Source organism: Misgurnus anguillicaudatus, chromosome 8, assembly GCF_027580225.2.
Source record: "Misgurnus anguillicaudatus chromosome 8, ASM2758022v2, whole genome shotgun sequence".
NCBI classification, from domain to species: Eukaryota; Metazoa; Chordata; class Actinopteri; order Cypriniformes; family Cobitidae; genus Misgurnus; species Misgurnus anguillicaudatus.
Genome location: NC_073344.2, coordinates 22,357,090 through 22,382,049, shown reverse-complemented (window position 1 = coordinate 22,382,049; position 24,960 = coordinate 22,357,090). Strand labels below are relative to the sequence as shown.

The 24,960-nt window shown below is 36.3% G+C and overlaps 1 protein-coding gene across 1 annotated transcript in view; it reads left to right on the top strand.

Annotated features, from left to right (window-relative positions):
- uqcc1 (ubiquinol-cytochrome c reductase complex assembly factor 1) overlaps positions 1-15,737 on the top strand; it is a 31,108-nt gene extending 15,371 nt beyond the window's left edge. Inside the window, exons 7-9 of the mRNA XM_073870484.1 lie at positions 4,377-4,454; positions 4,585-4,698; positions 15,125-15,737. Coding sequence (XP_073726585.1) covers positions 4,377-4,454; positions 4,585-4,698; positions 15,125-15,259 — 327 coding nt within the window. The 3' untranslated portion in view covers positions 15,260-15,737. The remainder of the gene's footprint in view (positions 1-4,376; positions 4,455-4,584; positions 4,699-15,124) is intronic.
- Positions 15,738-24,960: the final 9,223 nt, after the last annotated feature.

Sequence of the window (24,960 nt, the reverse complement as noted above, 5' to 3'; positions counted from 1 at the left end):
GCACCTGGCCAGACTCTCGCTTCAGATCCGTCCCTGCTTTTGTTTTCTGGGATTAGATTGTTGCGTTATTGTCCACATGTTGGATATTTTCTGCCAAAGACAATTCCAGCCCTTGAATAAACACATGGTCTCGGTATCAAACGCACTTCTGTTGGTGTCCAAACGAATCTAAAGTTAATGAAAGATCACAGAGATAAATCTCCACGCACATTTCTCAGGTTGTGAAAAGTCATTGTGCTTTTCCGTGCCTGGTAGATATAAGGCCCTGTTTACACTTGGTATTAAAATGCGTTTTGGTCGATCAGATCACAAGTGAATAAGACCTATTCCCATCTGGTGTTTTAATCTGCCTCTTTTGTTCACTTTCGACCGCTTATGTCCTTATTACTTTGAGGGCATGATCCTTAAAGGGTTGTTCAATGGTATTTTATGCATTCTGACAAAGTTATAGAGTTGTTTCCTCATGCTAAACGTAGGCAAAGTATCAAAAAAGCAGTTGGGCAAGTATTTCTGTGCCAAATGCACTTCGCCAGGATTCGTACAAGTTTCTGAAAGTTTTTTTTCGATTACGGGTCCAGCTGACGTTTCAGGGGTTTCCATACGTATCACTAGGGCTGTCACGATGAAGGAATTTCCCTTGCGGTGATTTTGCGTGGCTCACCAGCACGGTATGCGTTTTTACCGCCTTCATTTACTAAAATAAAATATTTTTTAAATCCAGAACAATGAGGTCAACTAATAGATGAAGGGTAGGCTACAGGTATTCCCCCTTATGAAAAAAAAAGATTAACACAACCTATACTACAGCTAAATATATTTTTGAGAAAACAAAAATAAATTGAAGAACATCATTTAGGCTTGTTAAGCGCAAATTGGCAGAGCATCGGCGGGTGCGGAGCACGGCAGTGTCTTGAAGAAGTTGAGATTGGCCATTATTTGTGCACCTGTAGATGTACGGAACGAGTGCAATACAGAGGGCAATGCATAATAATTTAGGGCATTTTAATAACACATTAGTAGATAAATTAACGTTTATATTAGGGCTGTCAAAATTAACGCGTTAATAACGCGTTAACGCAAATTCATTTTAACGCAACTAATTTTATTAACGCCGATTAACGCAACGCGCAATTTCTGTTTGACCCTTGGTCCAGCCCATAGTTGAATGAACAGAGACGCAGACAAATGGAATCCTGTCTAAATGATTCAAAGGTTTTCATAGAAATAAGAACATTAACCAAATCGTCTAGCAAATCCAATGCTCTAAATGCTCGTTGGACATCTGAAATGATCTATATTTATACGTCTGAGGTGTAACGTTCCCGTCCTCCTAATGCTTAATCTAATACAAAGATGCGTCTCAATTCATTTTGATTTCCCTTTTATGCATGACTTAGAAAATAGACTGCAGGACTTGCTTGATGTTAAAAGAGTCATTAAGAGAGATAAAGTTCGGTACCTGATTATTGTTAAAGAGTTATTAAGAGCGACAAGACTTAAAAGCGATCTCCTCACGCTGACTGACTGACATCTGAAGCGCGTGCACACAGACGCGCGAGTGCGCGACCCGGATATATAGACATCTACACAAAATTAAAGTTTTACAAATATCTGCTGTGATAAGAATTCACGCAGGTAGGATCTATAATCTGTTATGTATTAAGTAAATGTTTGGTTAAGTGTTGGGTAAAAATATCTGATGTGTAACATTATATTAGATCACTTAGATTTTAAGCAGTCTGTCACAATGTCAATCAAACAAAAGAAAAAAAGTTTAACATATATTGATTATGTTTTTGCTTTGTGTGTGCTAAATCTTATATTTTTATCAGTGATTTTAAGGTATTGATGTGGTAATTTAATGTATGGATGTGGTGATTTTTCTGGTAATTTAACTTTGCTGACTCTTTCAACTTCAAACAGGTGTAGTTCTGTCTTATTTTGTTATATTCCACCAAATCATGCATTGTTCTATGTTTTAATAGAGAATGTCAAAATATATACAACAATTTTTTTGAAAATTTGCTAATTTCGACTAAATTTGACAGCACATGTCACAAATGATGCAGCATCAAATAAAAATGGAGAAAGAAAATTCTTCTTAAAGGAAAATGCATATACAAAACAATGGCTTGATGGTTCTGTTAAAAATGTAAACAGGCTGTTGTTAACATACATTTGCATAAAGCATCTATATATATATATATATGATCAGAGTATTAAAAACCTGAAAAGTGTGAAATTAGGGTAAATTTAGAACGGATAAAAATGTGCGATTAATTTGCGATTAATCGCGAGTTAACTCATGAAATCATGCGATTAATCTAGATTAATTTTTTTAATCTATTGACAGCCCTAGTTTATATATAAAGTATGAAAACGAATGTATCATTATTTTGGCTAAATTAAGCTGGAGAGGTCATATTTAGTCACAAAGATTTGTCATCATTTCAGAACAAGCTTAAATGCTATCTATAATAACTTACATTATATCCTGTGTCTTCCTTTGTCAAAAATATGTAGAATTATATGCGAGTAAAAAAGCAAAAAGCGGAAACGTTTAGCTCACGCGGAGCGAAGGAAAAGCCGTTAATAAAGCAGACTCTCCGTGTATAGAGGATGTGATGAAACAGTCGAGTCGGCAGATGATCATCGGTGTTTATAATGTTTCACGCAGATACTGTTGATGAAAAACTTGGATATTTAAATGTGAAAGTCAAGTGTGCAGTCAGTCAGTTCAGAAAAGCAACCGCGGCGTTATATTGGCTGCATCCACGGAGCGGACGCTGCAGATGCACAAAGAAAAAACCTATAAGGTCTTTTTTATGAGGTTTTAATGCTGGTAAGCATCCAGTTATATTTTGGTGTCATTTGGGTTGATCAGTTATATTAAAGTACTTTTAATCTTTAAAACTGGATCTAGAGGGAGACGACGCCACAGTTATTCTGTCATCTCAGTTTTACTTTTTCACACATTCATATGATTTAACGAAATATGAAGTATTACATTTTTAATTGAAATTTACGAAAAACAAATTGGCCTACTCTCTTAACTCTTGACAATCTATTTGGCCTTAAATATACATGTCAGCATGACGTGAAAAACAAGGCGGCATATAGTTTCATGAATTTAACGTGAAAGGCGCGGTTGTTGCGGTTGCTTTTTTCCATGCGGTTGGGCTTGTCAGTAGCGCGGTCATGCGGTAATGCGGTTACCGCGACAGCCCTACGTATCACTTCTTTTTATGGGCACTTCCCCCGGAAAACCCCGCCCACCTGTCAATCAGCGGGAGATGCTAGAACTTGCAAACATCACATCATGCGACATCATACTCCACATTTCATAACAAAATCTGTCATCCAAGATGTTTATGTCTTTCTTTGTAGGAAAACATTTCAGGATTTTTCTCCATATAGTGGACTTTATTGGACCTCAACAGTTTCAATGCAGCTTCAAAGTTTCTTAGCGATCCAAATCGAGACATTAGGGTCTTATCTAGCAAAACAATCGTCATTTTTTGAAAAAAAGTACTTTTTAACCACAACTTCTCGCCTTGCACTAACTGTGTGATGCGCCAACGTGACTTTATGTGTTGCGTAATCATGTCGAACCGCAAGACGTATGTGAAACAACCGCACCAGTGTTTACAAGTGTGGAGAAAGAGGACCGTTCTGACGTTATTGTATGTGGAATGAAATTAATGTCTTTGTGTCAGTTTATTGTTTAAAATGGTCCGCAAGTGTGCGTTTCACATATGTAACGTGTGATCTTTCAATGTGATAACGTAATATGTAAGGTAGTGCTGGCATATCAAACGGCTAGTGCAAGACAAAAAGTTGTGCTTTAAAAGTACCTATTTTGTTTGTTTCTTTGCAAAAAATGAGCATGGTTTTGCAAGATAAGACCCATATATCTCGGTTGGGATTATTCAGAGCCCTTTGAAGCTGCATTGAAACAACAAACCGTAAAGGTCCACTAAAGTCAAATATATGGAAAAAAAAAGTCCTGAAATGTTTTCCTCAAAAAACTAAATTTCTTTTCAACTGAACAAAGAAAGACATAACCATATTGGATGACATGGGGGTGAGGAAATTATCTGGATTTTTATATTAAAAAGTGAAGTAATCCTTTAATACCATGTGTAAACGGGGCCTGAAGATGTTGATCGATGTGTTTTTCAGCGTCTATGAAGAAAGATGTTACTATGTTGGAGCTGACATCAAAACCACCAAATCTGTTTCCAATCCAAACAGTATTTTGACCGATGCTGATGATCTTAATATGGCAAAATATTTGCTGAATAATAAGCCTGGGTGAAGCTCTCTTGCTAGTTTTGGCAAACCGGTCTGAAAAATCTTTTTTTGTCGGTTTGCAGATCGATGCCATTCAGAGAAAAGAGAGCATGAAGATGATGACAGAGACGTTCTACGCTGCTATTTTTGGTTATGATGAGGTAAATTCACACTGATAACAATACACATTAAAACTGATGGCTACTAGGTACACAGTTTTTTTAGCAGGCCGCGACTGATCGAGAGTAAAGGAGGAATGAGTTTGGGCTTGAAAAATGTCTCATGTTTCAGGGGATTCTGTCGGACGATTGCGTCCTGGCCGCAGCGCTCTGGAGAAACCTGTTCAACAGACAGTGTGAAGACCCCAGACAGCTGGAACTGATGGTCGAATACGTCCGCAAACAGGTTAGTGTATTTGTGGATAGACGGTTCCCCTGTCCTGTGCAAACACAGACGTGTGTGCACGTAAAGTACACTGCGCTATACATCGCCTCTCTTTCACTTAACGAGGCGATTATTTGAACAAATATTATGATTCCACCTGCAATGTGATTTTCTTCTGACGCAGTCACGACCTTTAAAACTTACTTGCCAGATCTTTCCCGTAACTCGGTAATTCGCAACGTTTATAAACTCTTCTGCGATTAAAGGAGAAGCCCGGTCATGCCGTGAATCTCTGAGCGTTTCTGTCTGTACACACTTCGCCCTGCAGCCAGCCTGGCGTGACAACACAAATGTAAACACAAACAGGAACTCTTGATCCACCAGTGGTGTCACGCCAGTTTGTGTCAATAGTTTGAGCCGCGCTAACAACAGGCTTTTCTGCTGGAGCTCTCCACCCAAAACAAAAGCGCATGAGCTGTTCTCATTTTCTTATGCACTAAGAATCTCTTTTCTCATTCATGATTAATGCAATATAGATAAATCCTGGATGGGATGATGCTAGACTGTAATTGTTTACAGGTTGTAATAGTGTACTGTGTTTAACATCACTATTAATTTAGCTTAGAAGCACAATACGCAAGATCTTTGCATTAAAATATCAAAAAATGACTAGCATGGTGTTATATTTTGTTCACTTCTGTGCTAACATTATCCCAAATGTTTTTAATACTAAGTAATTAGTGATAGATCATTATAGACCATTTTCGTGTTTACAAACAGAGATGACGTTTTTTTTGGTGGCAGAAAGTGACAGCTTTGCAGTAGCGGTGTGAAGTGTTTTAGCGTTAAACTGTGATTTTAATGGATCCGGTGTTTTGTCGAAGTCTATTTTCCCATGTTGCGTTTATTTTTTAGATAATTAAAAGTTTAAATGGGTTGGCTACTGATATATGTGCGTGTATGGAATGTATATGCATTGTTCTTTATTGGTAAAAATATTTTTACAGTATGAATCGTTAAAGCGACACCATGTAATTTTTCAACCTTCATAATACATTTTCAAGACCCTTGTGATAGTACATCGACTTTAAATAGGTTTAATGACATGTCTACCATAGCCTGACGGGGTCTGTATCACTTTTACTCGTATTTTAAAACTTAAGGTTTCTGGTAGTAACCAGAGCACAAAAAAACTACAAAATTCGACTGCTTTACGGCATACGTCACTTCCTCCACACAATTTGTTTTTAACGTGAATTTTGCTGGAGGCTTACTTAAGGAGTGTAGAGAGCAACTTATATTATATGACTCTGTGGCAGCGTGTTAGTGTCACAGACCTATGACACGGGCGACCCGGGTTCGATTCCCCTTTAAGGCCATTTTTTATATAAACTCACGATCTTGATTCACACATAAATGCGATCTTCTTTATAAATGACGGCGATTATCTTGCATATAGTTCCCTGTATTCAGATGCTGTGTTCACGTATTTATCTTTCTTTTACTGTGTCCACGGTATTTACATTACAATCCAGGATGCTATAGAAGTCAAACTTGCTCAAACTCACACAGTGTAAAACCAAACCCTATTCATTCACCAATCAGATCCGAGCGTTTCTCTCTTCTCTCTTCCTCATTTGCTGCGTTCCGCTGTCACTCGCGTGACGTATTACAAAGCGGCAGACCTATATACATCGGTTTACTTGGATTTGGAGCGACAATTTTCACACAAAAGAGAGGAAAAACGAGCGCCATTGCGGAAAATCCTGCTGGTGAGGGAGAGAGAGACGATGCAACAATATTTGTTTCGAAAAAGGCAAGGAAATACTTCAGTCGTTTCTCAATTGGAAGGCTGCAGCCCCCGGAGGTCAAATATGGAGGCTGAATACATCATCAAGCCTGGTTTAGTAAGGTAAACTGAGCATTACATTCGTAAGTCATAAGCATACTGCAACAATTTACGATTAACTAAGTATAATTGTCAACTTTATAATTGTTAATATTCTGAAATAAGACAGTTTTGATGACGTATGCAGCTTAGAAAAACGACATCCAGAGGTTGCAACCTTCAGATTGAGAAATGGCTTCTGCCACGAGTTCCTCATCAGAAAGTTGTAACATGATGGCGTTTCTCCCTGATGTCTCAAAATGTTGATCTTTTAGCGTTTAAAATTTTAGTTTTTAGTTTAGTTTTAAGGTTGGCCAGTTCCTTTCCTTTGCGACAGTGCTGCGGCACTTGTGGCCTCTAGGGGCGCAAGGCGTGAAAAATACATGTCTAGCACCCCCTAGTGGCCAAAAAGTTCCATGATGTGCCTTTAAAGTACATATAAAAGCAATACTATCATGTATTATATATAATACCATTTATTAAATATTTCGTCATTTTCCTGTTTTTTTATTTTTCTTCTTCCTTGTATTTATAGCCTACGTGTTTGTTCTAAAACTATTGTGTTTACATACAAATTAATATGCATAGACCTGTTTATATATTAATATGCAAGGTTCCCACGGGTTCTTGAAATCCTTGAAAGTTTGTGAATCCTGGAGGGAAATATTCAAGACCCTGGGAAGTTTTTGAAAATATACATACTGTACATAGATACAGGTCATTGAATGTGCTTGAATCTATTTTATGCAACAAGTTTTCGGGCAAAAAAATCCATATTATTTCTTGTGTAGTGTAGGATAATATCATGCTAAACTGTTCGCTTTAAATGCTTATATCTTCTGTGTGCGAATGTTGAATGCTTTTTGCATAGTTGCGTTTGACAAATGAAAAATTCTCGTGTTACGTATGTAACTGTTGTTCCCTGAGAAGGGAACGAGACGCTGCGTCTCCTTTGCCATACTTCCTGCATCCCTATAACGCCGTCTTAGGCAATATTTCAGATAGCGATAACTTTGTGGCTCCCGCGTCACGCTGTCTTCGTCGTTAAGCCTCACCATTGGTTGAATTTGATATACACATTCAGACTCACTTACCCTGCTGGAGGCGTCTCCAAAGTGTCACCGCAGTGACGCAGCGCAAGTTCCCTCGAAAGGGAACTGTAACAATGTATCTTTAAAAAGGTAGTAACAAGATGTAACCTTGCTCTCACTTGAAATGAGTCCCCACATTTAGTCCTTGAATTTGAGGGTATTGGACCTTTGAAAGTCTTCGAAAGGTACTTGAGTTTGAAATTAACTACGGTGTGGGCCCTGTGTTATTTATTTTGTTTTCCATGCTAACATTTTCCCAAATGTTTTTAATAATGAGTAGTGATAGATCGTTATACAGCTGTGGCCGTTATTTGAAATATTATCAAGAAATATTTACAATCAACCAATAACTCCTACTGTTACTTAAGTTTCCTTAATAAAAAGGCACTCGGATGTAAAGCCAAAGTCTAAAAGACCCAACTTCCACAATGTCGATTCTCTATTACCGCTCGGAGCATGAGCTCATCACAGGTGCTGGCAGGAGTTTATTATGTACCAGGAGTGTTTCGAGCGAGGTGTGTTACATGTTGGTGCCTCGCAGGCATCATGCAAAAAAGTAAAACAACAAATAAGCGTCATCCGTAGGCCCCAAGTAACAGGCGCCCGCTCGGCTCAGGACTGAGGGAGAGGTGAAGTGGGTAAAAAGAAAAGAAAACAGGCACAGGTGCAGATCATGAAGCATGGCAGGGCAGAAAGGGACCGTCGCCATGGCTACGTTGTTCACCTCTGATGAAGTCACAAGCTGCTGCGAGTGCATGTGTGCATTTTCAACTGCATCGTTATTCAAGGCTAATCGCTCTTGACAAACACTTGCTAGCTCTGACATCATTGCCTGTGTGTTTGACTAAGCGAGGTTTTATGATGGATATGCAATGGGGCAAAAAGTGAAACCGAAATGTATTTAAAGTTTGATGTAGTGTATACAGAATGGAGTGGTATAATGTGCATTTTATCATACTTTGTGTTACTTAAACACGAAATGTTTTTATAAAATATTGTTTTTGTTTTATTTATTTGTTTTTATATTTTTCTTGGTCAGATGTAATGTCATAGGGTTTTTGGTGATTTGTATTTTTTTTTATTTTTTTTATTTGTATTTGCTGTTGATGTTACTTGTGGTACAGTTTGCTTTAAGGGTGTCAAGCAGATTGCATTGTGGGATACAGCATTTTACACACCGTGCTCTTGTGTTCATAAAAAATGTCTATACTGTTCATAGGTCACATACTTTTGAAAGACTAAATTTACTTTGTTAGTATGCAGTACTGTTTTATAATCTTGCCTCACTCCATTAGAATACTTGTTTAATACTGAAATGTCTGTCCTTAGCTTCCTGTCTTTAGCTATTTCCAAGCCTTTTCTTCTTCCAAGACCTTTACAGTTTTATAGATCTAGTAGTTTGGTTGTTGTCAACACTACAGGTAAATTTAAAGGGATACTCCAGCCAAATATAAAAATTACCTCATGATTTACTCAAGCCATAATTTTTCAGACTAACACAAAGATATTTAGTAAATTTCCTGCTTTACCCTGGGTTCACACCAGCCGCGTTTGAGGCGTCAAATTTGCGTCTACCGCGTCTAGTTTGCTGCTTGAATGTTCAGGGAACTACACTGCGACCAAAATGGTCGCATATGCGACCTTTTGAACTGCCGTTGCGACCCTAACTTTTAATGGGTCGCAAATGTGCTACCTAATGTTTTAGACAATATGCTATGATTTACTATGAGCATTTATTAAAACAGAAGTGTGGATTTTAAGAATACGTTTTATAACGTGCTCTGAGCCTTCAACACGTTGGCTTCATTTTGCGTGAAAGCACATCGTGTGAGTGTGTGTTCGCGTGCTCTCTGTTTCTCAATGAATTGGGTGCGACGCAAGCGCAGTGTCTTCCATGTTTCTGAACTTGAGCAGAGGTCTTTCTTCACTGAGGACGCGGGACCCGTATGGTTCCGGGTTTATATTTGAATGGTCTGTCGGGTCCGGTTAGGTCCTAGTTTAATTACTTTGGGTCCCAAGTCTGATTAATGTTGTGTTTATAACCCGAGTCGATCGGAAAACGGCCACGAGCGCTACCGCGCTAAAGCTCGAGTGCAGTTTCAGCGTGCCTCCGGTTTCTATGGCGATGGTTCTTGTTACGACCACGCGCTGCATTTGCGTTCTCACATTTTTTTAATGATCTTATTATTAATAAACCATATATTTTCTAAAACCATATCCATATTAAGTTTGCACAGAGATTGTAGCAAAAAGCAGTGCTATGTCAAGCCCATTGCACTGAACGAGCAAAGCTTAAGCTGACTCGGGATATAAAAGACGCAAAGCAATGTAAAGTCTAGAGATCGACCGATATATCTGTTTTCCGATATTTTCCCCGATATTTGAGCATTTTCCGATGATCGGATATCGGTTTTGTAATATCGGATTGACCGATAAACAAGAGAATTGAGAATTGCGCGCTGGACGCATCTGAGGAGAGGAGCTCACAGCAGCAGCAGCGTGCACAGCAAATATGACGGCGGAGTGACGCGACTTTATTAAAAGTACTTTGAGTATACTTACTTTGCATATGAGGCCTTTATAACACATCTTATTTGTGCTTTAATGTATGTTATGTTAAATAAGTTGATATTAAAAGCAATGTATGCAGCTTGTCCAAGAATAGAGACGAACTCACAGAGTCATGCTGGCTGATCCATAAAATCCGGTCCCAATAACGACGTAGCTTTGCATGAATAAAACAGCCATGAATTAATGCTTTGTGGAATTAAAAACGCTAAATTAAATTTGTTTTTCTGTTATTTATGCTTATCATTAGCATCGTAAAATCACGTTCATATTGCTGATCACTTACCGGAGGCTAAAGCACATCTACCACTTTTAACAAGATTTACCCTATTAACATTTACCAGATAAACATTATTTTGCTAAAATATCTAAATAAATGTCTGTGGATATTAATTAATTATTTATTACCTCCGCAAGCGGTCACAGTTTAATACAGTTAAGGCTCAGGTTGCTGGTCAAAACAACGATATTATATCCCAAAAAAGGCACTTAATCCACATGTTTTACTCTATAAACTATGTATAACAAGCAGCCAACTCCGCTATACTTTTCTCTCTCTCCCGCTCTGTTACCTGAAAACCGCAGGGCGAACTTTGGATCAGTCCATTTCTGACGAAATGATAGGGGTGTTTGGAATAGTCCATGTGAATATAGTTTCTACATTATTCATTAAATTAATATTATTCTTCACTCCTTCAGACCCCTCTATTTATGACTTTGTATGCAAAGAGGGAGTGATTGTGATGATGATTATTATTATAAGGGTTTGTTCAGTTCAGTAGTGTAGTAATTATTATGTCAAAAACATAACAATAAATAAAAATCGGTTCAGCATATCGGTTATCAGGCACATAAGCCTCCAAATATTTGTTATCGGCTTGAAAAAATGAGTATCGGTCGATCTCTAGTAAAGTCTGTCATTGGGACAGCAAGTAGACTTTTAAATCTGAAATAATGAGTGGATTAAGCTTTTTTAATCGGCAAGAGAGAAATAGAAAGATAGGCACTTTTACTGCTTCTGCTCTATCTAAATAGAAATTATAACCATTATAACATCAGTCACATTTATAATCTATAGACCTGCAAATTTGTCTATTAATATACTATACATAGTATTGTATTATATTGAGTTTGATAAAAGGGGTCTAATTGCTTCATATATCAGTGCAAAAACAGTAAGTGTTTTCGTGGTGCTTTGACAAACAGTGTCAGCTTTGTTAATGGCAAAGAAAGTTTGGGGTGATTAGATTAATGAAATATAATGTGAAAATAATGTAAATTTTCAATAAATCAAAGTATTGTGTTGCGTCACACATTATTAGTTCTTCGTCACATGTATAGTCGACCATTATTTGTCAGTAGGTAATGATTGCCCTTTTCACCGGCTACCACCACCAAGTAAATTTCAGATCTGTGCAACGTTTAAGAAAAAAGAAGGCATGTGGTTTAAAAGATGGCAAGTAAAATAAAAAGCATATCTGTATGCAATACAGTTTCATTATTGTTCATTATTATCCAGAGCGCCTTAATATAACTTGAAAAAAATATGTGCGACCAAATCATATTTTGCGCCAGTAACTGAAAAAGTTGGTAGCGCAAGTGCCACCAGTCGAAAAGGTTAGTGTAGTTTCCTGATGTTTTGAGTTTACTCGCTTCATTCACGCATAAATTCGCGTCATGGGAGGGCCTTCCATAGGCTTCTGCGACTCCACTCGCCTCCTGTAATCCCGTCACTACTAGAGCAAGCTCCTGATTGGTTAACGCGGGGCGGTTTTCCGTCAAAGTTCAAATTTTTCAACTCACGCGTTTCCCGCGGCAACACTCAAATCAAGCCATTTGCGTGAACTTGACGTGCGAATGAGGCAGAATCGCACTTACCGCGCCGCGCTAAACGCTTTATTTGCACAGCGAGACCTCCAGACGCACGTCAACTTGTCTTTACATTGACTTAACATTGAAATCACTCGCTTGACGCCTCTACCACGGCTGGTCTGAACGCAGCATTTTAATGGGAGAAAACAGGGGGAACTTGATTTTGAAGCCCAAAAAAGTGCATTCATCCTTCACAGAAGTAATCCACAAGGCTCCAATGGGTTAATTAAAGTCTTTTGGAGGTACGATATTGTAAAAAATATTTTAAACTTGTAACGTCCTGTAACGACGCCATCTTGGACTCACGAGAGTCACTGCGCAACATACCCATGGGAAGGAGCGCTCACTATGCTAAGGCTGCGTCCGAAAACGCATACTATGACAGTAGGTACTATATAGTACAAATATGGACAGAATGAATTAATTTGGACGTACTACATTCGCCATGTTGATACATCACGTGACATACGTCACGATAACAACAAGTTAGTCGTTAACTGGAATGCCGTTTTCTAGCGCAATTTAAACAGAAGGGACAGCTGTTTACTATATGTATTTGCATTTGAATAAAGCTGTGTTACCGCTTTTGGACGTTTTTGTATAAAACAACACCCCTCTGTCATCTTTTTCGTTGGATAAATGTGGTTGCACACCGGACATGCAGCTCAGAGCCTCGTCGATTCGCGTCTAGGACAACTCGAAGGTTTCGTACACCAGAAGTGGACATTAAATAGCGCGAGCTTAGTCAGATAGCGTCTACTTGAAAATGCAAAATATACGTTAGCGGCCAATGTAAACCGCTAACGATTTGGGACAAATATGATGTTAAACTACGCGAGTGGCGCTCTGTGGCGCGACAGGGATTTGAGCAATTTTCTGAGTCAAAGTCCACGCCACCTGTAGGTGCCGGTGTGCGTATACTCATAGAAAACAATGTGTTAATTTTTTTTAGAATGGCGCGTCGCTGAGCTGCACGTCCAGTGTGTGACCCCCTAAACTTTTCTCCGGGGATCATGGGATAGCAAAGTGTCCATCGAATGAACACTTTGGGATCTTGCTGGAAGTAGTAGGTCATCCGGGTATTTTTCACCTACTGTTTTTTGAATACCACGAATTCGGACATACTACTCACCTCGCCTACTGCTTTTCATCTACTAAATATGGAAGTAGACGGCGGCTTTGGACGCATAAAACGTGAATTGCATGATTCGAAGACATTACAGGAAGCTAGTTATTATTGTTTATAAGTTTGAAATATGGGTATTTAATAAAGACCTTTTATTGAACCATTGGGGCCATGTGGATTGCTTCTGTGGGGAATGAATGCACTTTTTTGGGCCTTTAAAGTCAGAAGTTGTTCCCTGATCCCCATTTTCTCTCATTACACTGCAAAAAAATGACTTTCTTACTTAGTATTTTTGTGTTGTTTTCAGTAAAAATATCTACAAATTCTTAAGTCAATATGTATTTTCTTGATGAGCAAAATGACCTAAGAAAATAAGTCTAGTTTTTAGACAGGGGCTATACAGTTTAATGAATTTGGGCTTAAAACAAGCAAAATTATCTGCCAATGGCAAAAGAAAATTTTGCTTAAATTAATTTTTTAAGAAAAAAGAAAACTTATTTTTAGATTTTTTTTCACCCCATTGGCAGATATTTTTGCTAGTTTTAAGTTTAACTTTACTTAAACTGTATATTTTCTTTCTATAAACTGGACTTGTTTCCTAAAAATCATTTTTTTGCAGTGTATAAGCTTGGAAAAGCAAGGGCATTTAATAAAATAAATTCAAATGTATTTGTCTGAAAGATGATGGACTTATTTATTTTTTTGTTTGAGGGTGAATAAATCATGGGGTCATTTTAATAGTTGTCTATAGTATCGTTTTAAGGTTATAAATATGCTGAATCGGGTCATCTATGATTCATTCAGAACACATTTGTACCCGTCTATTTTGTTGAAGGGTTAACCGGAGCAAATTCTCACAATTTTTCCTCTATATTATTATAGAAAAGTTCATATTTACTTAAATAAATAATAAAATATGCGATCACTTTAATTTAATTACATTGTCACTGCCTAAGAAGAAAGATGGGTGATTCTCACGAAATCCAGATTTAGAAGGTGTCCAGCATCAGAATTTTTAAAAAGCACTTGAAGCCAATTATTTTTTTTTTTGCACATATAAGATTAAGGTCTGAACTTACTATAACCATTATTTTTAATAAATAACTATAACCATTTATTATTTCCTATAAAATTATTTACATTTTTTTAAATTATCATTATCAAAAATTATCATTCTCACAACATGATATTATATTAAATATATGCATTTACAAACTCATGTTTCGGTAATGAGAACTAAAATGTTTTCTAGGTACTATGACAAACAAAATTTTAACTTTTATATGGAGAAAAAAAATAAGAACTGCTTACCTGGTAGCCATCTTGAGTGTCACAGTCAATTATGTTCCTTCCAACAATTTTTTTATTTAATGTTAGTTCATTGAGGGCTTAAACAATGATTAAAAATTGTTGCGGAGGATGAGAAAATTGGTCTTGGACACATTTATATTTCTTATTATCGTCTCTACATTTACCAATGATCACCAAATACCACATGTTTCTTTACTGTAAATATTTAGAATATAATATGCACTGAAGCTTTTAATTTTCTAGATTTTTTAATTATAAATATTTCCATGTCAAAGAACCCAAATCCAGTCATGGACATGTTGCGGTAATGAAAATTTTCCCCTTAAATGTGGAAAAAACAACAAAATTGGTTTGTATGATGTCATTTGAAATCATGTGCAAGATGTTTGTAACTGTATGCTTCTTATTTTGATAGCATTTACTTTTATTATCAAAATGTTTCATGACACCTCATAAGTCTAATTTCGCGAGGATCACCCTTATGTAATTCATGTAATACACAGTTACTCAAATATGTTGTCAAAGTTGACTGTTTAATGACAAAACTGCCGCCTGCCTCCTCTATAAATCACACAAATGTTTCCATGACAGATGCAGTTCATTGATGCTCTGGATGGTGAGGACCTTCTATTAACAGGAGAAGTAAAATGGCGCCCCCTGGTGGAGGAAAACGCACAGAGCATCCTTAAAGTTTCATCTCCAACCTACAACGATACCGGCCTCTAAGTGTCACCTCAAAGAAACTAAGTTACCTTGAGCTGCTAGTCAGGACACCATCTGTCAATCAGGAAGCAGCCACGCCCCCTTCCTTTCTATATCTTTGTCTCCCTCACCTTTCTTAATTTTAACTACAGGTTAGTCAGCTTCCCACGTCATCATGCTGTTGGGAAAAATCATACATATATTCACACGCACACACACATTTGTTCACATATACATTGAGAGTATTAAAGACTCATCAGAATGGTTTTGCACTCATTTTTTCTAATTAGTTTATTTATATGTTTATTTGTAGTATGGCAAGATTAATATTTATAGCAAGATTTTCTGGCGCTTTCACTGAACCTCTCAAGGTTTTAGTGCAGACGGTTGTTTTTTACTTTACTCTCAACGTGTTCAAGGAAAATGTTTCGAGTGTGTGTGAATGTGTTTTTGTCAGTGTTGTCAACCAATTAAAGCTTTTCTTACCTCAATGAAAACGCAATCTTTGTGTGTTTTATCACAGTCTTTTATTTGAGAAACACAAAACAAACATATGTTCTGTGTTGGAATGCAATGTAAAGAAGTACACAAAATAACTGCGCACTTTTGTTTGTCTTTACTGACGTTTCGGCAGCAAAGTCTTTTGTCTTTTATAAGAAGTGTGTTTACAATACTTCATTATATGAATGCAAAATTACCCCACGGCATTTTGCACAACAAACAGTGTATACTTCCTTTTGTTCTTAGTATGCAAATAGTATAGAAACCACCTTACGATTCAGTTTTGAATTACAAAGCATAGTATGATTCATTGTGATGAATTCATTTACCATGCTTTATTCATAATTTTCTCATCCTGTTGTTTTAAACCTGTATGAATTAATTTTTTCTGATGAAAACAAAGAGATATTTTGATAAATGATGGTAAGCACAAAGCTGTTGGTAATTATTGACTTCCATAGTAGGAAAAACAAATACGATGAAATTCAATGTGTACCGTGAACAGAGTACTTAATATAATTAATCAAAATATCTTTGGTGTTCATCAAAATAACACGAGGATGAGAAAATGATGACAAGAATTTTTATTTTTGGGTGAACTATCCCTTTAAGATTAAAGTAAAATTATACTGGTACAGTGCTTGTCTGTACAATTGCCCTGATCTCACAAGAAAACTAGAAGAGTGATTGAATGATTTTTGAGATTTAGCCACATGAGACAAACATTGTAAGTGGTGGCATCAGGTTGTATGCCGCAGATGCACATAAATGTGATCATGGACCACAAAAACAGTCACAAGGGTAATATTTTTTTGAAATTTGAGATTTATACATCATCTGAAAGATGAATAAAAATGCTGAGTAAACTTGGTTGTTAGGATACAGGGTTCCCACGGGTCTTTAAAATCCTTGAAAGTTTGTGAATCTGGGAAAAAAAATCAAGGCCCTGGGAAATTTTTGAAAATAAACATACATAGATACCGGTCATTGAAAGTGCTTAAATTTATTTTGTGCAAGAAGTTTTCTAAAAAAATTCCATATTATTCCCTGTGTAGTGTAGGATAAAAATTCTAGCCTTTTTAAGCAAACGTGCTAAACTGTTCGCTTTAAATGCTTATATCTTCTGTATGTGAATGTTAATTCATACCAAAATGCTTTTTGACACATGAAAATCTCTCTTGTTACGTATGTAACTGTTGTTCCCTGAAAAGGGAACGAGACGCTGCGTCTTCCTTGCCAAACTTCCTGCATCCCTGTAATGCCATCTTTAGCAATATTTCAGATAGCGATATACTTCCTGGCTCCCGCGTCACCCTGTCTTTGTTGTAAGCCTCACTATTGGTTGAATTTGATAGACACATTCAGACGCACTTACCCCTGGAGGCGTCCCCAAAGTGTCACCGCAGTGACGCAGCGCGAGTTCCCTCGAAACTGTAACAATGTACACGATGTAACCTTGCCATCACTTGAAATGTGTCCCCACATTTAGTCCTGGAATTTTAGGTTATTGGACCTGGAAAGTCCTTGAAAGGTCCTTGAATTTGAAGTTAACTAAGGTGTGGGAACCCTTTAGGATAGGACAGTGTTTGCTCAAGATATAATCTGGAATCTGAGGGTGCAAAGCAATTGAATATTGAGACAATCGCCTTTAAAGTTGTCCAAATGAAGTCCTTAGCAACACATATAACTAATGATTCATATTTTTTTATGTTTACAGTAGGACTTATACAAACGGCTATTTTGCTCATTTATCCGTGTCATTGTCATGGATCTTCTAATTTTTCCATGTCTGTATACCACGGACTTTTTGTGTCGGTTTCGCTCATTGGTTGCTCAATTGTTTTTCCTATTTTCTTATCATTTTCGCCTGGGATTGGGGTTAGAACGACTTTCTGTAACATAAAATGACATCCAAACCCAACTCTAACCCTAACATCAGGCAACAATTGTTTAAAAGTCCGGCAAAAAATAGTACAAACCAATAGTTAAAGTGACATCCTAAACCTAACACCAAACTCACGTGGAAGTGGTTTGAAGGTGGGAAAAACAATTGAGTAACCAATACGTGAGATTGACACGGAAAAGAAAGTCCGTGGTACGGACATGGAGGGATGCGGAGATCCGTGACAATGACACGGATAAATTAGCAAAATATTCCGTTACTATAACAAGGAAATTTGTGAGATCATGTTGTTTACCAAATATCTTCATTAAACATGATCTTTACGTAATATCTTTATTATTTTTGGCATTATTTTTGCTACAAAAATAGGCTACCCATGCGACTTGTGGCATGTTTTATGGTCATATACACTGAAAAAAATCTCCGCACATGATTGAATTAAGTTCTTAAAAATTTGTTAGATCTCCGTAATATAATTATGTACACCAGTTCAACATGATTGAATCAAGTTTCCTTAAAATGAAATTAGTTTTAATTTAATTAACATTTAATCATGTGCCACTAATGTCCAGAAGTTTTTTTTCAGTGCATAAAGATTAACATTATTCATCCACAATGATTTAGACAATTGTATAGCTAGCATATTTTATATTTAGTGTTACAAACTAAGAAATTTGTTCACTCTCTGTGATAATAAAGATGGGAACATAGTCATTTCTGGCATGTCCTTTTGAAAACAACAGGGGGCGCTGGAATAGCCCATAACAGATTTCAATAGTGATATTGAGAGATTATACAATCCCAATCCTAAAGTGTAAAGTACTTGAGTATTTATCTGTACTTTATCAGAGTGTTTTTCTTTTACGTCACTATACTTTTATTCCACTACATTGTGTACTTACATCATGTACTTTTGTATGCATACTCTAGTACTGTTAAAGGATCACTTAAGCCGAAAGGATACTAGGGACGTCCGCGTACGCGCGCCGTCCGCATGACGTCATTTTCGTCATCAGGAGGGTCCGCGGCCGGCCGCGCGGACCGTCCGCGTGCAGCCCAAAATTTGAGACCGCGCGGAAACTGCGCGTAGAGACCGCGAACAACAGCGCATGCGCGTGAAAATATTTAGACACTATAAACAATTATACAAAGGAAATAGACAGCATTTGCACACATACTATCGTTTTTCTTCTTTAACTTTTACTTCTTCCGAGAACAGAAAGCTCTGGAGCATGTTTGTTTGATTCCTGTTCTTTGTTGTCTTGTTGTTTATTCTAAACTGTGTTTGCAATGGTGGATCAGTTACTTTTCTTCACCTATCCTAATGTTTTAATGTACTGTAAATGTCTCCAAATCAGTGCTGCCCTGACAGCCTGTTAGACTAATAATTTGAATAAGAAATCATTTGTATTGCGTATAGTGTCGAACGCGGCCATCCGCGTGTAGCCGCGGGGACTATACTCGGAAAGCTGCGCGGACGCGTGCGCGCGCGAGCCGGACGCGGACGCGGAAAAAAAGTATACCCGGGCCTTTACTCTCCCTCATGTGGTTTTAAACCTGTATGAGTTTATTTCTTCTGTTAAACACAAATGATGATAACCACACTGTTGATGGTGCCCATTGACTTCCATAGTAGGATAAACAAAAACTGTGAAAGTCGATGTGTACAGTCAACTGTGTGGTTACCATCATTTATCAAAATATCTTGTTCTGTGTTTAACAAAAGAAAGAAACTCATAATTCCATAAATTATGTAAATGGGGGTGGCAGACTTTTCATTTTTGGGTAAACCATCCCTTTAATTACTTTTACTCAAGTAACTAAATGTTTAACTTGAGTATATGTAAGAAAGTACTACATCTGTAATGTACTTGGAAGAAGAAAAACTTGTATTTATGAAATGTAGTTCATATATAGGGGAGAACCGGTGCAAAAGTAACGCGGGACGAAAGTAACAAAGCGATTTTCTCCGAGCTCTGATAACATTTACATCCCAGACTATGACGGCATCTTTAGCACACAAACCCTTGACAGACCTGACAAATATTGCATTATTTACTCACCGTTTACCACGTGTAGATCCAGAAATGATCGAAAACAACTGATAAGTAAATTCCTAAAGCAGTCATTTTTTTCTTAAAATGCGTTGTGTTTCTGGTTTCATGTATTACAATACTGATCAATTTACAGGTTATTTAGTGCTCTAAAACATCCTGAAGTTTGATCAGAGTTTTTCAAAATAAAAGTAAATCAAGTTTTAATGTGAGGGGACCCTGTCGGGATGAAAGTAAAACTTGTTACTTGTGTCCCGCTGCTAATACTGTTGCATTATGTTGAAAATTTATATTATTCTAATTTGATTTATTTTCATTTTCATAGTGTTCAAACTGTTGAAAAAATATTTTATTCTCAACAATTTTAAAGTTTATACTGTTGGTTGATTTTGAAACATTTGATAACACAAAAAATTTAAAATGAAAAAAAAAATCATTATTTTTTACAAAGATAAATTACCAAATATTTTTGCAGTTACATATTAACAAGCTCATAGTCATGTATATTTAATAAAAACATGTGTAACACAAAAACCTATAATTTTTGTTGTGTTACTTTTGACTCACCTGTGTGTTACATTTTTACAAAATTTCACCTTTTATTGATAGACCACACTTATGAGTTATTGACCACAGCAAAAATATATCTCTGTCTATAACATAATCTTTTAAAATGAAAATTTACTTTCGCCCCCGCTCTCCCCTACATCAGAATGTAATGATGTAAATGTTTGACCAAGAAAGTCTCTCTGATAAAATACAGATACTTAAAAAAATTAAGTACAATTCTAGAGTATCTTGACATCTCTGAAGATTGTATTGCATAGCGTTTTGCTTATTGCTTATTCGTTTTGTAAGTTCCATGTAATAAGGTCCTTTAACCTGCATTTTTGAATGTCATGTTAGTTCCCAGTAACTTCTAGTGCCCCTTGACCTGCTTGGTCGCGAAAAAATTTTGTTTTAGAAAATAGGTTTTCTGGGCTCTTTCTCTTTTCAAGAGAAAAGGACAAAGTAAAATTAGGTAATAGTCTATGTAGCCAATTATTTAAGTTGTAATTTGTTTTTTTTATATATTTATCTATAACACAGTTTAAATGTTTCTTTATGATAAATGTGGATATATATTTTAGAAAAGGGGTTCCTCCCTGAAGGTTCATTATACAGTATGTGTGGGTGCCTGCTATCATAAAGTAAAAAAAACTTGTTTTATGATTTTCTTAAACTTTATCGCTACACTGTAAAAAGATTCCGTAGAAATTACAGTATTACTGGCAGCTGGATGCCAGTAACTTACTGTAAATTTAAATGTATGTTATTTACTGGCAAGAGTTTGTTTAAAGTTAAATGAACATTAAACATGAACAAGTCTTTGTCTTACAGAATAAAAAATATAAAACAACAGCCTCATGCAAAGCATTCTGGGAACCAAAAATCCTCATCAACCTTTTTCTGTTTTTTCCTTCAGATTTTGTTTCCCAGAATGCTTTGCTTGAGGCTGTTATTTTAGTTTTATTCTGTAAAGATAAAGACTTGCTAATGTTTAATTTTCATTTAAATCGCAAGTCTTTTAAAAATGTCTCTTATCAGTGCCACATGATTCAATCAGCACATAAAGTGAGCTGATATCTGTCCTGATCTCTGTTTACAGATCTTTGAAGTGTTGACGGGTAAATGTGTCATTCAGTGTCATGTGATTGTAATGTTGACTTGACAAACGTCCCCAACCTGAGTCCACATGTTTCTAAACTCGCTGAGCTTTATAGCTACAGTGCCTATTTGTCTCAGACATTAACGTGGACTCTTTTTTTATTTAGAGATTCATTATTTTTAACAGAAGTGATAAATGTCAAATTGGAGTCATGTTTTTATACCCAGATTCGAGTTGGCACATTTATCTTCTCTCAGAAGTCAGAAATAAATCAAGCGTAACATTCAACATTTAAAATTATTTGACTGTTAAAGACTGCATTTGTATAACTGGGCATATATAAAATTAAATATAAAATATAAAGTGCTTTACTATTTTTTCTTGTAAAACAGTAAATTTAAGGTTAAGATCAATAATTATATTTAAGCATTAAGAGCATTAAGACTAAAGAGCTAAAACATACTAATGGATGAAACTTTAAAATACTCAATCAACAATATTGTTACACTGTAAACAATTAGCTGTAATTATGCAGCTGGTTGCCAGTAACTTACTGTAGAAGATAAAGACTGAAAATGTTTTATGTTCATTTAACTTTAAACAAACTGTTGCTAGTAAATAACATAAATGTAAAATCTACAGTAAGTTACTGGCTAGTTGCCAGTAATACCCAGTAATACTGTAATTTCTACAGAAATTTTTTACAGTGTAGTTTAGACACAAACCTTACATCGGGTGATGTCTAATAAATTTATTAAGCAATTGTACATTTGTCTTTCTATCCATTTGTCATCTCTCGGTCTGTCGTTTTTATCCATCAGGTCCTTAAAAGCTGTGAAGATCAATAATTCAAAGGACGGTCTGTAAGCTTTTTTTATCTGCATAAGATTCAGGAAAGGGTTTGTCTGTGTTTGTATGAGTCAGATAATGCACATGAGGATATTATTCATCCTCTCTTCTCTTCCTGCTCACATGATGTGCTCGACTCGTCACTTTTCAAAGTGTTGCTCAGTGTGCTGAACTGAAACCAGCTTTAGTTTTTGAGAAATACTGATGAAGTGTGAGATCAGATGTTTCTGTGGTTTCTGATGACTGGTCTGAATAAACACACGAGTGTCGTGTGATCCTTTCATGACAGGTAAAATGCGTGCAGTTTAACAAGATTGCTCTCGTTGTCGTGTGATTACTTATGCACTTAGCGGTTGGTTTTTTTCAAATAATCTCAGGACTTCCCTGAAGCTTAGTGACGTATGAAATTCTCTAATTAATTTCCAGCGCAAAGTCCTTTGTGTCTGTTTAAAGGAAGTGGTTTGAAATTGTTTGTGACACTCCCTTAAGTATTTGAGTTTCTGAGCACTCAACAAAATTCCCTTGTGTCTGGCTGGTGGGCAATAAAACAGATTTCCTTAGTATTACCGCTTGATGTTTGTCAAGTCGTTTTCATCATAGTTTATTGTAGATAAAAAAAATACTGCATTTTTGTCAAATAAAATATAACAAATTAAGTTAAACAATTTTAACTTGTATTTATAAGTTATGTTAACTTATCAAAGGTCAAAACTTAAAATAGTAGGTTGAATTGACTTCCAAGTGGTTTTAACCTCACGCTTTTTTACAGTGTTATTACACTGTTTTTATAGTGTATTATTTGTAAAGGTAAACAAAGTTTTGTGCAATTAAAGATTGATCTGATAAAGAATGGGCACATAACAAAAACATATTAGATTAGATTAAATCATGAATATTAATTAGATGATGCAATATTGAATATTTAATTTACATGTGTGCACTTGGCATTTTTTGTATTTTTATTTAAAGTGTATTCAAAGTTTTGCCTTTGATATTTAACTAAAACACTCCTGTAGCACAATTAGTAAAGCATTGTGTTCAATCCCACTTAAAACACATCATTATAAAAATGTATGTGATTAAAATGTACCTTGAATGCAAAATTGCTTCATTAATAAAACATCCGCCACATGCATAACTACATATGTGACCCTGGACCACAAACCAGTCATACAATGTAAAAAATATTTTTTTGTTGAATCAACTCAGATTTACAAGTCATTTCAACATACTATTGTTTGTCTTGGCTAGAGATGAGTTGTTATAACTACAGGTGAGTTGTTATAACTTATAAAATATAGTTGAAAAAAGTCAACTTCATTTTTTAAGTTGTAGGAACTCATTTCTAGTCAAGATAAATAATAGTAAGTTGAAATGACTTGTAAATCTGACTTGATTTAACAAAAAATTTTAAGGCAGCCAAGTATTTTTTACAGTGTAAGTTGCACGGGTATATTTGTAGCAATAGCCAATAATACATCGTATCTCATGTTTCATGAAGATATTTTGTCAATTTCCAATCGTACATATATTAAAAATGTATTTATTATTCATTAGTAATATGTGTTGTTAAGGACTTTATTTGGACAACTTCAAAGGTGATTTTCTCAATATTTAGATTTTTTTGCACCCTCGGATTCCAGAATAGTTGCATCACGGCCAAATATTTTCCTATCCTAACAAACCATACATCAATGAAAAGCTTATTTATTCAGCGCTAACAGATAATGTATAAATTAAAATAAAAAATGACCCTTAAAGGAACAGTCCACTTTAAAAAAAAATATGCTCATTTTCCAGCTCCCCTTGTGTTAAACATTTGATTTTTACAGTTTTGGAATCCATTCAGCCGATCTCCGGGTCTGGCGCTGGCACTTTTGGCATGGCTTGGCATGGTCTATTGATTCTGGTTGGACCATTTGGCGTTGCGCTAAAAAAATAACCAAAGAGTTTCGATTTAAAACTTGACATTTGTGTAGTTAAATTGTGTACTAAGACCGACAGAAAATTAAAAGTTGCGATTTTCTAGGCCGATGTGGCTAGAAATAATACTCTCATTCTGGCGTAATAATCAAGGACTTTGCTGATGTAACATGGCTGCAGCAGGTGCATTGATATTACGCACTACCCGAAAATGGTCCCCTGGCATTGAAAGTTACTAAGGGGACTATTTTCGAGCATGTAATATCATTGCGCCTGCTGCAGCCGTGTTGCGGCAGCAAAGTCCTTGATTATTACACCAGAATGAGAGTATAGTTCTAACCATATCGGCCTAGAAAATCTCAACTTTTAATTTTCTGTCAGACTTAGTACACGATGTAACTACAGAAGAGTCAAGTTTTAAAAATATCAAAACTCTTTGGTTATTTTTAGCGCAATGCTAATGGTCCAATCAGATCCAATGGACTATGCCAAGCCATGCCAAAAGTGCCAGCGCCAGACCCGGAGATCAGCTCAATGGATTTGAAAACTGCAAAAATCAAATGTTTAACTCTAGGGGAGCTGGAAATGAGCATATTTTCAAAAAAAAAAGGGGAGTGTCCCTTTTAAGGGTCACATATTGCTTGCACATTTATTCAGTCTATTATTGAAGTATCAAGGCAGAGGCTTCTCCGTGGTCTTAAAATTGTCTGCACCCTAATTACAACTATTATGAGTCCCCCTTTAATGTCTTTGAGGTCCACAACATCTTAAGTCAGTGTTTAACATTAGGCGTTCTCTCTTTGCATGTCCTAGACGGACAGGTTTGGAGCCGCAACTTTCCAGGGCA